Below are 18,110 nucleotides of genomic sequence, written 5' to 3' on the forward strand. Positions count from 1 at the left end.
GTAGAGCAGGCCTCGCTGGAGTGCAAGGCACCGAGCGCCGTGAAGCGTAGGGCCGTCGTCGCCGTGGAGGTGAGGTGGAAGGGGCCCAAGGCCTCCACGCTCGGTTCGATGCTGTGTGCCGTGACACTGGGCAGGGCCGCCATCGTCGTGCCACTACCGGAATCCAAGGCTTTGCCGAGTGTTGTATTTTTTGCCGAGTGCCTTTTGTCGGGCACTCGGCAAAGACGGCTTTGCCGAGAGCCGCACTCGGTAAAGTTAGGCTCTCGGCAAAGAGCCCCTTTACCGAGTGCTGAACACTCGGCACATGTAGGCACTCGGCAAAGACAAATTTGCCGAGTGTTACACACTCGGCAAACGGGGCTCTCGGCAAAGGGCCGTCAGCGGCCGTCCCAGAGCTGACGGTCGTCAGTCTTTGCCGAGAGCCAACGGCTGGCACTCGGCAAAGATGCTTCTTTGCCGAGTGCCACGTAGTAGACACTCGGCAAAGCCCTCTTTGCCGAGTGTCATCTCCAGACACTCGGCAAAGTGTATTTTCATTTTTTTATTTTGTCTCCCAAACTTTTTGTGGTATGTTCCTACACTATGTAGACCTACATGTATCATTTGTGGACAATTATAACATAGTTTCCATAGTTAGTAGATTTAGTTCGTTTATTTGAATTTCTTCGGAAAATTCAAAATTGAACTGCAGGTCACTCGAAACTTGGAAAAACGTGCATGAAAAAATGATATTCATGTTACTTAGCACAAGTTACGACCGATTGCAGAAGCGTACCGGAAACTTCGAGCAACATGCTCACTAAACATGGCCGTGAACTTGGCATCCACATGTTTAAAAATTGTATAAAACACAAACAAAGTCAGAAAATCATGAAACTTGTCCACGTGTCATGATATCATATGTACAGGCTGTGATAAAAATTTTAGAATGTTTGGAGAAAGTTGTGAGACACTATGTGTAGAAACCTAAGAGATCCACATGAAATCTAAGAGTTATTTCATGTGGATCTCTTAGGTTTCTACACATAGTGTCTCACAACTTTCTCCAAACATTCTAAAATTTTTATCACAGCCTCTACATATAATATCATGACACGTGGACAAGTTTCATGATTTTCTGACTTTGTTTGTGTTTTATACAATTTTTAAACATGTGGATGCCAAGTTCACGGCCATGTTTAGTGAGCATGTTGCTCGAAGTTTCCGGTACGCTTCTGCAATCGGTCGTAACTTGTGCTAAATAGCATATTTATTATGTTTGCATGCACAGTTTTCCAAGTTTCGAGTGACTTGCAGTTCAACTGTGAATTTTCCGAAGAAATTCAAATAAACGAACTAAATCTACTAGCTATAGAAAAAACTTTTCTAATTGTCTCAAAATGGTACATGTAGGTCTACATAGTGTAGGAACATACCACAAAAAGTTTGGTTGCCAAAATTTAAAAAATTTAAATGTACTTTGCCGAGTGTTAAATTATGACACTCGGTAAAGATAGCTTTGCCGAGTGCCAGTCGGTTGACACTCGGCAAAGAACATAGAAAAACTCTTTGCCGAGTACCTGTCAGTTGACACTCGGCAAAGGCGCCTTTGCCGAGTGCCAGCGATCTAGCACTCGGCAAAACATATTTTAAAATTAAAAAAAATCTTTGCCGAGTGCCAGATCGCGGGCACTCGGCAAAGAGGAGAAATAAACGCCCCGCGCGCCTTCTCCTTTCTCCTTCCTCTCCTCTCACTCGTCTCTGTCACCCGCTGCTCGTCGTGCGCCGCCGCCTCGTCGTGCGCCCCTCGCCCGCCCGCGCCGTGCGCCGTTGCCTCGTCGTTCCCGCGTCGTGCGCCCCTCGCCAAACCCGTCCGCCCGCCGACGCCGCCGCGCCCCTCTCCCTCTCCCTCGCCCGCCCACCGCTCCGACACCGCCGCTGCGCCCCGTCACCGCCACCGCCGCGACCCGGCCTCAACCGTCGTCCCCACGCCTCGCCCTCAACCGCTGTCGCGCCCGGCACCACGCCGCCGTTTGGTAAATCATTCTTTATTTTTGTTGAGCATGTGATTGATAATGTGATGGATAGTTAGAGCTATATTATATCTAGCCATTCTGTACTTAGAATTTGCATTGTGTGGATAACCTTTTTTCTAGTAGATTAAAAAAAGAATGCCAAACTCTAAAACATGCATAGATTGAATATATATATATATATATATATGTGTGATTGCTGGCCATCGTGCCGTTGAATTATGCGTGGAAGACAGCCATCGTGCTGATAGTTTTATTTGCAGGATTTCGAAACCTCCCCGTGCAGGGGAGGTGCTGCCGAAATTTTCTCGGACCGTGGTTGCAGACTTGGAAAGATTGGCCCCCGTGTTACTGTGTAAGCTTGAGAAGATATTTCCACCCGGCTTCTTCAATCCAATGCAGCATTTGATTCTTCATCTCCCCTATGAGGCACGAATGGGAGGCCCCGTGCAGGGACGTTGGTGCTATCCAATCGAGAGATGTCTAAAGACTATTCGAAAGAAATGTAGAAATAAATGCAAAATCGAGGCTTCCATTGCAGAGGCATACATTCTAGAGGAGGTCTCAAACTTCACAACAACTTATTATGGTGACAAACTGCCGAGCGTGCATAATCCATCCCCTCGTTACAATGATGGCGACAATGAATCGAACCTTAGCATATTTCGAGGCCAACTCGGAAGCGCAAGTGGCTCGACCACGAAGACCCTGACACATGAAGAGTGGCGACATATCATGCTATACGTATTGACCAACCTTGAAGAGGTGACGCCATACATGGAACAATTTCTTCATGAATTCTGGCGTCGATCAAGGGACCCCACTCCACAGGAATATGACGCTCTTCTTAGAAAGGGTGCGAGAAATGGGTTGCCCGATTTCATTTCCTGGTTCAAACGTAAGGTACGTGCTTAGTTTGTAAAAGAGATACGTCTTTGAACTCAATTTAGTGTCTTTTAACTTGCGAATACTTGCAGGGCCAAAGAGATCCGTCTATGAGTGCCGAGTTGAGACAAGTAGCCAACGGCTTTGCTTATAGGGTCAAGAAATATTCTGGGTATGACGTCAATGGATACCGTTTTCGCACAACACACTACGACCAAAGTCGGCCCAATCGGAAAACAACGTGTTCTGGAGTCTTTACGCCGGGCCTTGACAATGTCGATTATTTTGGACGAATTGAAGAAATATATGAGCTCAATTTTTATGGTTCCAAACCTCTTACTCCAGTGATATTCAAATGTCATTGGTTTGACCCTCAAGTGACGAGACGGACACATTCTAATCTTGGGATAGTCGAAATTCGACAAGATTCCACCTTAGCAGGAGACGATGTCTATATCGTGGCCCAACAGGCCACACAAGTGTATTATCTCCCATATGCGTGTCAAACGAAAGAACATCTTAAGGGTTGGGATGTTGTGTATAAGGTATCGCCGCATGGGAGGTTACCTGTTCCTAACGATGAAGATTACAACTTAGACCCGGACACATATGATGGAGAGTTCTTCCAAGAAGATGGGCTAGAAGGGCGATTTGAGATAGACTTAACTGAAGCTATCGGAATGGACGTAGATATTGAAATGGTTGTTGATGAGGAGGATGATGAGGTGCAAAATGATAATGACTTAGTAATCCTTGAAGGCAATGATGAGGTTGCGTCTTCCGATGGTGTTGAGATTGAAATGCTTGATAGTGATGATGAGAGTTATGATCCGGCTAACCCCGACACATATGAAGATTATTTTTAATCGATGTAATGCTATATGACTTTTTATTTCGCACCTGTTTTTAAATACATTATTTTATATGTGCTTATTTGTTTACTCTTAATTGCAGGTTGTTGAACAAATATGGTGGACGGTTTCCTGAGGAGGAGGAGGGGGAGGAGGAGTAGGACGGCGGACGATGCAGAGCAGGCAGCGCAGCAGCAGGCGGCGCCTCAGGATGACGACGACCAGCAGCAGGACGACGACGACCAGCAGCAGGACGCCTCAGGTTCAGGCGGCTCTAGTTCGAGGAGCATCTACCTGCGAGGCCCCGCGAGTTTCCCGCCGCGTCCCATACTTCGGGACAGACGGCCGTTGATTCGGCCGGAAGGGGAGAGGTATGTAACTTTATGTTCTTCATTCTTGTTCATATTATGTGTTCAAAATCATAATATAAACTAATACTTTTTATTTATCACTTGGACAGGTCTTGGACGGTTTTGGATTATGCTGGGGGTCATCATCGCCCCCCAACAACATCCTCGGCCTGCCGTGCAGGGAACACTTCCCTGAACTTGTGGAGTACGCCGGAGTGACGGGCCCAGCCTTCACCTTCGACCACTACGCCGTCGCCCCCGATGCAGTAGACCGGGACGGTAGGGAATTCAATAACAAGGCGGAGCGGGTGAAGCAAGAGCTGTGGGTAAGTCTTAGTATAATATAAAATATGTCGCATTCGTTGCAAATTCTTGAAATAATGTATGGATACATCGTTTTTGTATGCAGGATTTCTTCAGATGCGATGCTGGATACGAGGCTAGGGTGGATGTGGTGGCCACCACGTGCTGTAAGAAGCTCGTCGTGGACATGCACTATGAGGCCCGCATCCAGGCCATCATCACCTACCACGGCTCCGTCCTTGGGGAGAAGGTGACCAAACCTCAAGCCCGAACCATGTCATTGACCAGGGAGCAGTACCTGCAGGTAAAGTCATGCATGTTTGGTACCAGTACTCCATGCATGAATTTTATTTTATCTTCTGATATGCACTTTATGTGTTTACTTTGCAGGTGATTCCACATTGGTGCGCCGCACATCCTCTGTGCTGGGAGCAGATGGTGGATAGGTGGTGTTCGGCTGAGTGGGATGAGGTGCACACAGCTAGCCGGGAACGGTGTTTGCAGATGCAAGGCCCCTCGCACCACCAAGGCAGCCGGAGCCTGGGCCAATATGCCGAAGCATGGGTACGCCACCTTTTTTATTTAGATATATAGCACTAAGTTAGATATTATTTCTAACTTTCTCGTTGGTTTTCGTTGCAGTCGGCGTCACATGGTGGCAGGCCTTGTTCCACCTTCTCGGCCTATGCTATGGCCCATAAGGGTAAGGCGACGTCCGACGTCACCTACAACCCGGATGACGAGCCCGAGGCCTACACCAACCCCGCCGTCTACAGCCGCCTCCATGACTACACCGCCATGGCGCAGGAGGTCCATGGCCCAGACTATGATCCGAGCACCGAGCCTATCGACCCCGAGGTGCTCATGAGGGTCGGAGGAGGCAAGAGACATGGGCGGTACTGGATTGCCGACGGGGCAATCAACTCGTCCTCCACTCCCACTCTGTCTCAGGTGAGAGCAAGGAGCACGGGCTCGAGCCCAGCCATTCGACCTCGGCACGACAGCTCACAGCATCGCATACAGCAACTCGAGGTTAGTGCTTCTGTAACTCGTCCTTCCTTTAGTTATATACCTAGTCTTTGAGTTACTATAACGTTGGCTTGTAATATTACAGACCCAACTAGAAGAGATGGAGGCGAGGATAATGGCGAAGCGGGCGGCGGCTGATCAGAGGATGGCGGAGATGTTCCAGTACATGCAGAGCCTTGGCGCCGCACAGGGCATCGCTCCGCCACCTCCATTGTTCCCCCCAGTTGACCCTACTCTCTTCCACACTCCTGTGAGTATCAAAATTGTAGTTAGATGTTTGTAATGCATCTGGTATAACACATGCTATCTCTTCTCTGTGCAGGGCCAATCTGGGGCGGCATCCAACAACCCTCCGGAAGGGTTCAGCCCAACGCAACCCCGGCCAAACCGCCCACCTCCATGAGTCATTGTTTTAGACTTCAGAACTTATGTATAATACTTATGTTTCTGTTTGATACTTATGTGAGAGCTTGCGACGTTTGAGACTTATGTTTGTGTTTAATACTTGTGTTGAACACTTATGTTTGTGATGGATATTTATGTTTGTGGTCACGGTTTTATGTTTGTGTTGGCTATTTATGTCTGTGATGATATCTGTGATGTATATATGTGATATATATGTGATATATATGTGATATCTTTTGTTTGTGTGGATGGAAAACAAAAATCAAATAAAAAAGGTACATACTGGTCACTTTGCCGAGTGTAACACTCGGCAAAGAGGCTCTTTGCCGAGTGTCTGGGTCATAACACTCGGCAAAGAGCACAGACCTGGGCACCGGCTTAGGTTCTTTGCCGAGTGTTATGTCGCTGGCACTCGGCAAAGAGGTCGGCTTTGCCGAGTGCCAATTGGGACACTCGGCAAAGAGCCTGACATGGGACCCTCCCTGGCGGGCTCTTTGTCGAGTGTCCCAACTGGCACTCGGCAAAGAAGGCGGCTTTGCCGAGTGCTGCCAGGAGGACACTCGGCAAAGATATCTTCGTTGCCGAGTGTCACCGTTGACACTCGGCAAAGCCACCGTCTCCGTCTATCGGCGCCGTAACGGTCGCTTTTCTTTGCCGAGTGCTCCCTGACACTCGGCAAAGATATTTGCCGAGTGCCCGAGAAAAGTACTCGGCAAAGAAGTCTTAGCCGATGCACTGTTTGCCGAGCCTTCTTTGCCGAGTGTTACACTCGGCAAAGCCTTTGCCGAGTGTTTTTAAGGCTTCGCCGAGTGCTTCCGGCACTCGGCGAAGCTATTGATTCCGGTAGAGTGAGGAGGATTTGGACCGCGAGATGGGAGTGAGATTGGATTTGAGGCGAGGTCGGGGTGAGGAGGACTAGAGTTGGAGTAAGCCCGCAGTGGATGCACTGGAGGAGAGAAAGGCGGCGCCAATGCATCTCAGGGGCACAATTGATGTGGAGGTGAGGTGAAAGGGACCTAGGGCCTCCGCGCTCGGCACGACGACGCCCTTGTGCTCCTCCTCGCAGGTGGCAGTGGCGCGTGGGCAGCACCGCCGCCGCACCTGAGCATCACGACGACGACATTCACGGGGATTTAAGGACGAGCACGGCCGAGCGAGGATGGAAGGGGATGAGGGCAGGGCCGTGCCTGAGGTAGGGCGGGAGGGGCGGCCGACCTGGGCCCCAATCTCCCAGGGGCCCCACCGCACACAAAGTCCAATAAGAATATAGGATAGAAACAGATATTATTTACTATAACAATATATTTTTGAGTTTGTTAGGAGAATGGATTGCTATCTCAATATATTTGTTGCTTATCAGATATTATTTACTATACTAATAACTGTGGCATCAGCTGAAAGGAGCTTCTCAAAGCTTAAGTTATTGAAGAATTATTGAAGGTCTACAATGTCTCAAGGAAGGTTAGACGGGCTAGCAATTTTATGTATTGAGAAGAAATTATTAGATGATGTCAATATTGAAGCCATCATTGATGATTTTGCATCTAGAAATGTTAGAAGACATTTTTAAGTTGATCTCTACAATATATTTGAGGTAATAATCTTACTTCTATTTTTTACTGTTCAAGTCTTTCTGTGGTACATCAAGTATAATTAGTTGATATATATAATAGTAAAAAATAGTTTTTATGGTGTTGGGGCCTGTGTTTATAATCTTGTCCCGGGCCCCTCAAAAGTCAGGAACGGCCCTGGATGAGGGGCAACATCCACGACGGCTGGAAGGCAGAGCGCAGGCGACCGAGAATGGAAGGGGCGCACGACATGTGGGCAAGGATCGAAGGGGAGCGCGACACGAGGGTGAAGATGGATGACAAGGGCACAGAAGGACGACGACGGGCGCGAGGTTCGTCGACTTCCACGCCAGCACAAGGGCGCCCATGGAAGGCAGCGCGGTGATTTTGCATGCGCCGGAAATTTTGCTGGGAGGTGGGGTGTGCATGCGCGGCGTCGAGAGAGGAGAATTTTGCAAACATGGCACCGTCCATGGCGGGCTTTAGACTTTTGGCACCGCGGTCATGGCAATTGAAAGCGTGACATCAAAATCTTTCTCGTTTTGAAGATTTAGCATCGCGCGCACGTAATGGTCATTAGGCATTGTCCAGTTCCCATCATGCCCTCGCTCCGTTACATTCCTTGTCGACGTCTTCTTCTTCTACCGTCTCTCGTATTCCATTCTCTCCTCCAAGGGCTCTGCATCTGCTTCCTCCTTTTCGTCATCGTCAAACGCCAATGCTGAACTCGACTCCCTCTCTGATTTAGCTCTGTTGCTGGCAGCAGCTCGCTTCAAGATGATTTGAACATCAACAACCGCACAAGGGTTCCCCACCACAGCGAGCCTGTTCCACACCTTGGCTGACACTGCTTTGCTGAGAACCACGAGACGCTGGACGATGTCGACCATGGAGGGTCGCTGCTCCCTGCACGAGCGCACACAGCTAGCGGCCAGCGCAGCAAGGTCCTTGCGGGTGAGCGGGTCGCGCGGCGGCGCCACACGCGGATCGAACAGCGAGGCAACCTTGCCTTTCCACAAAAGTGGGATGGCCCACTCGACGACGAACAGCGGCGAGTGCTGGACGTCGATGGCCTTACGGCCGCTCATGATCTCCAGCAGCAGGATCCCGAAGCTGAAGACGTATGTCTTGGTGCTGAGGCTCTCGGGCGTGACGTAGGTCGGGTCGAGGTAGCCGAGCGTGCCCGTGGGCGCCGGTGTGGCGGCGCCGGCGGCCTTGGGCACGCGGAGAGGAGGCCAAAGTCGTCGAGGTGAGTGCCGAGGTTGGCGTCGAGCAGGACGTTGGCGGACTTGACGTCGTGGTGGATGACGGGCGGGTCGGTGTCGTGGAGCGCGCGCAGCGCCCTGGACGTCTGGAGCGCGAGGCGGAGGCGGCGAGGCCAGCCCGGTGGGCGCGGGTTGCGGTGGAGCAAGTCGTAGAGCGTGTTGTTGGGCATGTACTCGACGACGAGCAGGCGCGCGGCTGGGGCCGGGGCGGGGCCCAGGTCGGAGAAGCCGAGGAGGTTGACGAACCGCGGGCCGCTGACGGAGGAGAGAATGTGGATCTCGTTGTCCACCTCGGGGCGGCGCGGGGAGGGCCGCTTGACGGCGACGGCGTGGCCCGACGGGAGCACGACCTTGTACACGGCCCCGTGGTTGCCCCGGCCCAGCAGCGCCGCGTTAGCGAAGTGGGACGTGGTCGCCTCCACCTCCGCGTAGTCGAAGCGCTCGATGGCCACCGGCGCTGGAGGCAGCGCGGGCCTGGACGAGGCGGCCCCCGGCCCCGAGCGGCGCGAGGTTGGTTGCGCGACGAACAGAGCCGCTCGAGGAAGATGACGGCCAGGGCGAGAAAGAGGAGGAGAGAGGAAGAATGGAATACGGGAGACGGTAGAAGAAGAAGACGGTGGCAAGGGTGTAACGGAGCGAGGGTACGACGGGAACTACACAATGCCTAATGACCATTAAGTGCGTGCAATGCTAAATATTCAAAACGAGGGAGATTTTGATGCCACGCTTTCAATTGCCACGACCGCGGTGCCAAAAGTCTGAAGCCCGCCGTAGACGGTGCATGTTTGCAAAATTATCTCGGGAGAGGGAGGCGGGGGGCACGGCACACACTACCCTTATAGAGTAGTCCCTACTACTATTAAGACTATAGTGTGGGCGCCGGGCGACACCATGCCCCGCCCCCGCACACCGCGCTAACATCACGATGCACGCTCCGGTACCCACGATGTCGGCCCCTGCGACCCCGTCTGCCCCTGTCTCCGCGACCCCGTTGACCCGTCCTGACCTAGCGCGCCCCCGCCCCATCCCTGCGATGCTCACACATCCCTGCACAATTCCCGAGTCACACTCGCCCATCCCCGCGCCATCGCCCTTGACCCTTGCGATGCCGCCCCACTCATCTTCAAGGTCCTCGCCCTAACCTCCAGGGCCACCGCATGATGAATCTTGCCTCTGCTACGACATATCTCGCGGACGCGACGCGACGGAGGCTCCTTGGACAAGCGAGCCCAGATCCCACAGGCAAGTGAGCGTGAGTCTGTCTTCCCGCAGTGGCGCAGGAGATGGCAACGGGGAGGTGAGCGGGCATAGCTTTACGAGTGAAGGACATCGAGGCACTGGTGCTGCTTGTCCGAATTGAAGCAGCATGTATGAGTGGAGTCGAGGCCATGTATGAGTGGAGTTGAGGTCGTTGATTGATCTGGAGGGAGAGGAGATAGGGAGGAGTGGCGCTCGAAACTGAGGCGTGGAGGGAGAGGGTCTGGTGGGTAGGAAGGCGCCGACGGACCGAGCAGTGTTGTGCCCCGAGGAAAAGAAGACGAAGAGATAGGTATGTCGTATGTTCCTTTTGTCCTTTATTTTCTTCCTTTTTCTTTATTAATTTTGGGGATAACGTTAATGAAAAAATGATAATATATGAGAATATAATGTTGGTAAATAAATTATTGAGAATGGTATACTCTAGGTGTCGTTTGGTTCGTGAAATGTAACGTAAATGGTAATGGTAACAATTCACACTCGAATACCTGCGGTAACAAATTTGAATAAGGTGATATCCATTTGTAGTGTGGTATCGATAGATTACGGTTAGATTTAAACAAACATGATTTAACGTTATCGATTACCCATTACGTTACCAATATGTGAACCAAACGACACCTAAGTTGATTCACTCGTTGGTCCGAGACTTACATTTTTGTGTACTATATTATTATATTAATTAAACTGCATATATAATTATAAATACCTTACAATATTAATCGTATTTGTTAATTTGGTAACGAGAGACAGTAGTTGCAGCCAGATGGATAAAATATTAGGTAATTGGGTACATCGAAAAGATATAGCGTACACTAAGTGCCAAAGAAACTCATATTTAGCAGAGTAGCGATGGAAAACAAGAAAAAGAGTATTGTTTTACTTCTCATAGTAACATAGGCAATTTGGCTACGCAGTGGCCGGATAGCGGATAATTGATAGCTATTGGTTGACCCAATCCCCAATCGTTGATGATCCAAACCCAAGATTGGGAAAAAACAATATGGCAAAGTATTAATATTGTTTCCTTTGTGTTTTTTAAAGCTCGACATTGTTCAGTGTCTCCATATAATAGTATATATTTATATTGTTTTACTTCTCTTTGCTACAACAGGCTTATATCCAGCAACTCGACTCTAGCAGAATCAGGCTAGCTCAGCTCAAACAAGAATTGCACACTACTGGTAATCCTATTTTTGTGTCATCCATAATTTGAAACAATTTATTGTGTTTTGCAAACAACAGTGTCTGGATCTATTTGTACTGTTGGGTGAACATTTTGTATTGCATAATTTGTAAAATGGAAAGGTATAAAAGATGAATTACAGATCTAAAATGACTGAATGAAACAAATGTTGGGTATTTAGCCTGTGCACATCCCTGGTCCTAAAAAAGTGTATGCTCAGTGTCAACTTAAATCACTACAAAAAATCATATTGTAGATTAGTTGATATGTAAGGCTATCCACATTGTACGTACACAGTTCTTAATTATTTAAGATTATTGTATGAAACAAAAAAATGTCTTGAATCAAAACTAACTTGGAGAACAATGAACTTGGTATTCAATTTTTGGGAGTTCTGCTGAATATGATATGTAGCATGCCTCTGAAAAACAGCAACAACAAATAAGCATGTTGTATATTGATATTAACGTGTAGTCAGGAATAGTAATAATACACAATGAAATACATAATCTTGCAAATCATGAAATAAAACTGGGATTATTTTTCTTATAGACATAGCTGCATTAGGTTCATATTTTCAATTATTATATCCTTCTTTTTCCATGTTCATACTTGCTTTGTATGTACTTAAGAAAAAAATATTGGTAATATATTTGTGATGCATCAGCATACATGTACTTAAGAAAAATATTGGTAATATATTTGTGATGCACGTTATTAGTTATTAGTGTTTCTAATTGTGAAGTGGATCCCAATGCGTCACAGATTAATTCCATTTTTTACTGGTATGGTTAGAATTCTGCAGTATGATAGCCTTACCATTGGAATAAAATTACTGTTTGAGGACACTATAAGCTTTAATAAAATATGCAATAGAAATTGACACCTCTTTCTTTCATCAACATGGTGATTGTTCACTGTTCTGTATTCTAGCTGGCTGCTACTTGTTCATAGCAGTGAAATGGTCTAGAGAATAGCATAAATTGATGTACCATAATCATTTCAAAAGGCATGCAGAATTCTAGCTGTGCCGGTAAAAAAGTGAAACTAAATGAAAAAAGGTGATAAATGCCTACAAATCTGAGTATTGCACTGGTTTACAGAGCACAAACTTGTGTTGTCATTTCTTGTATTATGAACCAAGGCTGTTGGGTTGGATTTTGAGGGAATGATAGCTAACATTAAAGTACTTGGATGTTCTTATTTGTCCCACTACTGCTATTTTTGCTAGGTATCTTCCATTTTATGAACTTTGTTGGGTCTGAGGAGTAATGTTTTAATATATTAGACCTGAATTCATCTAAATAGTTTTTTTGTTCTGCAAACGAATAATTTGCTTTCAAGAGATTATTTATGCCATTATCTATTCATTTCCCTTCACAATAGGCTGCTCCTGAATGATCTTTTGTTCTGCTACATGGTTGTGATCACAACCCAACTGGAATAAACCCAACTCTTGAACAGTGGGAGAAAATTGCAGATGTCATTAAAAGAAAGGCATATGTGAAAGGGAAATGTGCCCTTGGGCCATTTCTAGTATATTTTGGTGATTAAGTGCCCAACACATATTGAGTGAGTAATTATATGCCAAATGATGGATGAAGTGCAAATCGACAAGAAGGTATGGTTCTAGACTTAGTACATTGGTTTTTATGTACTAATATATTTGTCTAAGTGCTAGAATCAGGAAAAGAAAAGGATTGGAAAAGAGTTGGCTGTGTACAACCAACTGCTGCTCAGTCTGGGTGCACCGGACAGTGTCCGGTGCGCCAGGCTGGGCTCTAACGAACTGGCCACTCTCGGGAATTCATCGGCGGCGTACGACTATAATTCACCGGACTGTCTGGTGGTGCACCGGACTGTCCGGTGAGTCAACGGCCGCCAGTGCAACGGTCGGCCGCCAAATCCGCGGGCGACGCGTGGCCCGCTCCAACGGTCGGCAAGGTGCACCGAACTGTCCGGTGTGCAACGGACAGTGTCCGGTGCGCCAACGGCTACAATTCTACAACGGTCGGCTGTGCCATTTTAGGAAGGCGATCTGCACCGGACACTGAACAGTGCATGTCTGGTGGTGCACCGGACTGTCCGGTGCGCCACCCGACAGAAGGCAAGAATTGTCTTCCCAGATTGCCTCCAACGGCTCCTAGCTGCCTTGGGGCTATAAAAGAGGCCCCTAGGCGCATGGAGAAGATAACCAAGCATTCTTTGATCATCTCTAAGCACCAAGACTTCACTCTCGCGCATTCGATTCTTTGAGATAGTGACTTGAGCACCATTTGAGTAGAGAACTCCTCGAGTTGTGTTGTGAGCTCAAGTTGTGGCTTTGTGTGCGTGATTGTGCTCGTGCTTTGAGTCTTGTGTGTGTTGCTCTTCCCACCCTTACTTCTGTGCTTCTTTGTGATCATCAATTGTAAGGGCGAGAGGCTCCAAGTTGTGGAGATTCCTCGCAAACGGGAAAGAGTATAAGAAAGAAAAATATTGTGGTATTCAAGTCGATCATTGGATCACTTGAGAGGGGTTGAGTGCAACCCTCGTCCATTGGGACACCACAACGTGGAGTAGGCAAGTGTTATACTTGGCCGAACCACGGGATAAATCATCGTGTCTCTTGTGCTTGTTTTCTTTGTGACTATTGTGTTTCACAAGAGCTCGGTCCTTAGCCACTTGATTCCATTGTGCTAACACTTAACCAAGTTTTGTGGATACAAGTATTTGGTTTTTTACAGGATCACCTATTCACCCCCCACCCTCTAGGTGCTCTCAATATGCATTTCTTTGATGTTGCATATTAGGTGAATTGTTTTTGCTTGAGTACCTTGTCTCCTACGTATGTATCGCAGTATGTCTTCCGCTGATTGGTAGGTTTTCCTTTTAGGGTTTTGCTAGTGGAAGCCTTGATGAAGATGCATTTTCTGTCAAGCTTTTTATTAAGCGTGGCGTGAAAGTGTTTGTTGCACAATCTTACAGCAAGAACCTTGGTCTATATTCTGAAAGGATTGGTGCAATAAATGTGTGTGCTCAGCACCAGAAGTTGCAAATAGGTATTCTTTTTTTACTGATTGCTTGCGTGGTACCCTCGGCCCAATGTCATTCATTAGTTGCAAATGCTTAAGCAAGCACAATAGGCAACCCATTTGTATTTTTCCCTTCATTAACAATCATTTTTTCCAACAGTTGCTTCAATTATAGAATTGACACGTAATAGTCTTACTGTTGCTACAATTAAGGTCATGTTTGGTTTCTTTAGTCTAGGGACTAAAGTTTAGTTAGGGGACTAAAGTTTAGTCCCTAACATGTTTGGTTCTAGGGGCTAAAAATAGTAAGAATATACTAAATGACTTATAATAAGACTAAATAGCCTTTAACATTCTCCTGCTATTAGTACAATTAAACTAAATGAGGGGTAAATGTTGAATTAATATGGTTTAGTCTCTTTTAGCACATATGTGAAGGACTAAAGATTAAATCATTTTAGTCCATATTTTAGTCCTAGTGTTTGGCAAAAAAGGACTAAATAGGACTAAAAACTAGAGACTAATCTTTAGTCCCTCTAACCAAACACCCCCTATCTTATCTTCTTACGACATTCCACGACGCTTCCTTTCAAGGTAAAAAGCCAGCTGAAAAGATTGACACGACCCATGTACTCGAACCCCCCCCCCCCTATTCATGGTGCCAGGATAGTTGTTAATGTCGTTGGTGATCCAACCATGTTTGGTGAATGGAAACAAGAGATGGAGCTAATTGCTGGGCGAATCAAGAATGTAAGATGGAAGCTCTATGACAGTTTGTTTGCGAAGGACAAGAGCGGCAAGGACGGGTCTTTCATTCTAAGGTAGATTACCATATTCTCCTACACTACTGGCTTGAACAAAGCGTAGGTAACACGGCTTCCACGTCTGTTGTTGCGCAGACATCACACGCTAAATTAAGTTCCAATCACCGGTTGCACACTCTTTGTTATCTGCAGAGTACCATCATATGCGTAATTTCAATTTTTTGTCTGCAGAGTGACAACATGACGGATAAGTGGCATGTTTACATGACCAAGGATGGGCAGATCTATCTCTGAAAAAGTGTGATTACATGAGTGCCCTGCCACTCTACAAGATGCAGAGATTATTGCTACCCAAGGGTCAACAACACGTCAACACCCATCCAAATCCAATGTGACCGCTCAGGGTTACCGCATAGCAAGAAATTTTCGTATGATCGCTGAGTAGTACTCCTCCCACCTAAACATGCACTAACTAATTATTTTTTGAAGATTTTGTATGCCAGTTGCAACATACGGGCACCTAACTAGTAGAGATTTAAATACTCTAAAATTCAATAAAAACATAATTTCAAAACACAGGTTACACTTTTTGATTGGATCTGAAAAGTCAGATCAATGAATTTGTAGATAGAAATTCATTGAAATTTTGAATCTTGACTTTGTAGCTTAATTATATGCGCTGCATGCATGTAGATGGAATTCCTAAAGCCTGCGTATACTTTAATATATTAGCTGGTAACTGCAGATCACAAACGAACTCCCCAATATATTAGCTGATAATTGTAGACAAACGAACTAGTACTTATTAATGTATCAGAAGATAACAGAAGACGAACAAGCTAGCACTCAAGAGATGAAATCTAACAGGCAGACGACGGAAGACACATCAGTCGAAGGCCCAGGAGTTCTCCCTGCGGATCTCCTCCTCCTCCTCTTTGGTGAAGTCGTTCTTGATGTTGAATGTCCTGCGGATCTCCTCCGGTGACTTGTCCTTGAACATGTCGGCCACCGTCTGGCAGGTCAGGTCCAGCAACCCCTTGATGTCGAGATAGTTGGCAGCCAGGACGAGGTTGAAGAGCGTCACCTGGTCGACCTTGACGAACTCCGCGTCCCACTTCTTGAGGTCGACCTCGCCGCCGCCCCCAGCTGATGAGGCGCTGCTGCTGGTCTCCGCGGCGGCGGAGTCGTCGGCGGCGGCGTGGACGTGCTTGTTGCAGTACTTGATGACCAGGGCGAGAGTTTTGGAATCCACGTTGGGGAGCGGGATGGCGCTGTCGGCGCAGTCGTCCTCGATCATGAAACGGATGATCTCTGACTGCATCGCCACCGCCTCCTCCACCTCGAAATCCTTGTAGTCGGAGCTCCTCAGCGTAATCATCTTCTTCTCAGCCATTGGTGTGGACTGAATGCTAGTAATGCGGGTGCAGGACGAAACCCTAGCTACCTAGGTGCGGCGCGCGGCAGGATGATTGGGAACGAGGAAAACGAACGGAAGGTCTCCTTTATAAAGTCCAGGAGCAGTCGTATCCTACTCCTACTCCACAATGTACGGAAGGATTTGCAACGGCAGCTATCGCTCCGGCCGGGACAGTTAGTAAATGAAATCAAATCGCGGAGGTGGCGCCATTATTTGACCAAGCATGCGGACAATCCCGCACGCACGAACCCACCTTCCGATCCCGCCGCCCCCGATCCCAGCAAACATCCCAGCAGCTTTGGATAAACTTTAGCTGGCTAAAGTGTAGTTCAGTTATGATGAATTGAAACAGGCCTGAGTTGAGAATGGGAGCAGATCACAGTTCAGACGATCAAAAACGAGTCTCTGCCTGCAGAAACTACAAGGTATGGGAGACATTTTTTTTGGTTTAGTGGAATTAGATTCATAGTATTGCTGAATTGCAGGGAGATCGCCGCCGCGAGCCATCTTCGCCAGCCGTGACGCCGTCCCACCAAGCCGGAAGCAGCCATTGCGCGGCATCCCGCCCGCGCCTAGCCGCCAGCCAAGGCCGACCATCGCCAGACAAGCAGGACGCGGCGACACGCTCCTCCATCGCCTCACCCCTCCTCGCTATGTATCTAATTAGGACGGCCTCCAATTAGAATAAGGGCCAATTTGTTTCGTTGGAATTGAATTTCATTTTAATAATTATAATTTAGACAAAACTAATTAAGTTTATATATTTATATATGTAATATATTTGTATATTATCCTAAATCATATGAGAGAGATAGTTATATACTACATTTATGTTATAGAGGTGTAAGTAGAAGAATGTGCTATAAGTTGTACATCGGAAAAATAGCATGTAAATCTATAGAATCAATTTATATCGCTCACCCCATGAATTTGAGTTAGGATTATATGATAACTTTGGAAAGTGGTGGAATATCATATTCTAAAAAAATAGTTTATTCCATTAGTAAGGTTCTAATTTCTTAAAACGAAAGGAAACAAACGAGGCCTAAGTGAATATTCTGCTTTTCTTTATTAGCTATCGCTCTAACATTCTAGGTATATTTTGCCTCTATTAGTTATCACTCATATGTGTTGTCAATGTCGGAGGCTCCCACGTCGTGAACAACACCTCACAACACCCCGCCAGGTCCGATAAGTACCTATAGTGGTACAATCAGATTTTAGTTTAGTTCTAAAACATCACTGTGATATGCGTTTGTGTTTGTAGAATTGCCTTACAAACATTGGTCAAACTACTTCTAAAACATTGGTCAAATTACTTCTAAAACATTGGCTATTTTAAATATTGCAGTGTGGGAGCCAAATGATCGATGACAACATCTTAAAAGTGTATCAACCTAAGTAGTACTGAGGAAGGTAAATAATTTAATGCAGGCTATAAGTTCTAAGCATGAATTGGATGGAACCATACATTCAAATCAAGAGCATAATACATAAAACATCTTGCTTTTGCATGTGTTCATTAGCATGTGAACATGATTGGAACGCACTCTTGGTAGTGCATATATAAGATTAGCACGTGTTTGTAAAGGATTCGGCCGAATGTTCATCGAATTGTGAGTCTTTTCTTAAAATCTAAATTATATCCAGATTTTTAGTGACAAATGTCGATTAAATTGTGTTGTTCAAATCTTCTTCATTATAGAAAGTGGTGCTTAGGTAGCTGCAGCTATGAGGTTGATACACACATCAGAGTGTAAAATATAAAGAAGCAAACTACCATTAAACAGATCAAACAAAT

At 46.7% G+C, this 18,110-nt stretch overlaps 1 protein-coding gene and 2 pseudogenes across 1 annotated transcript; 1 reads left to right on the forward strand and 2 right to left on the reverse strand.

Annotated features, from left to right (window-relative positions):
• Window positions 1-8,047: 8,047 nt before the first annotated feature.
• On the reverse strand, window positions 8,048-9,748 carry LOC109945224 (serine/threonine-protein kinase-like protein At3g51990; annotated as a pseudogene).
• Window positions 9,749-10,385: 637 nt separating this feature from the next.
• On the forward strand, window positions 10,386-15,287 carry LOC103652595 (aspartate aminotransferase, chloroplastic-like; annotated as a pseudogene).
• A 351-nt stretch (window positions 15,288-15,638) lies between these two features.
• Window positions 15,639-16,385, reverse strand: LOC100285914 (uncharacterized). The gene has a single exon (NM_001158803.2). The coding sequence runs from the start codon at window positions 16,283-16,285 to the stop codon at window positions 15,779-15,781; it is 507 nt and encodes a 168-aa protein (NP_001152275.2). The 5' UTR covers window positions 16,286-16,385; the 3' UTR covers window positions 15,639-15,778.
• Window positions 16,386-18,110: the final 1,725 nt, after the last annotated feature.

Source organism: Zea mays, chromosome 3 (assembly GCF_902167145.1).
Source record: "Zea mays cultivar B73 chromosome 3, Zm-B73-REFERENCE-NAM-5.0, whole genome shotgun sequence".
Classification (NCBI taxonomy): domain Eukaryota; kingdom Viridiplantae; phylum Streptophyta; class Magnoliopsida; order Poales; family Poaceae; genus Zea; species Zea mays.

Excerpts from the sequence above, each read along its gene's own strand:
- LOC100285914 (NM_001158803.2), bottom strand. The coding sequence starts at position 16,285 with ATGGCTGAGAAGAAGATGATTACGCTGAGGAGCTCCGACTACAAGGAT.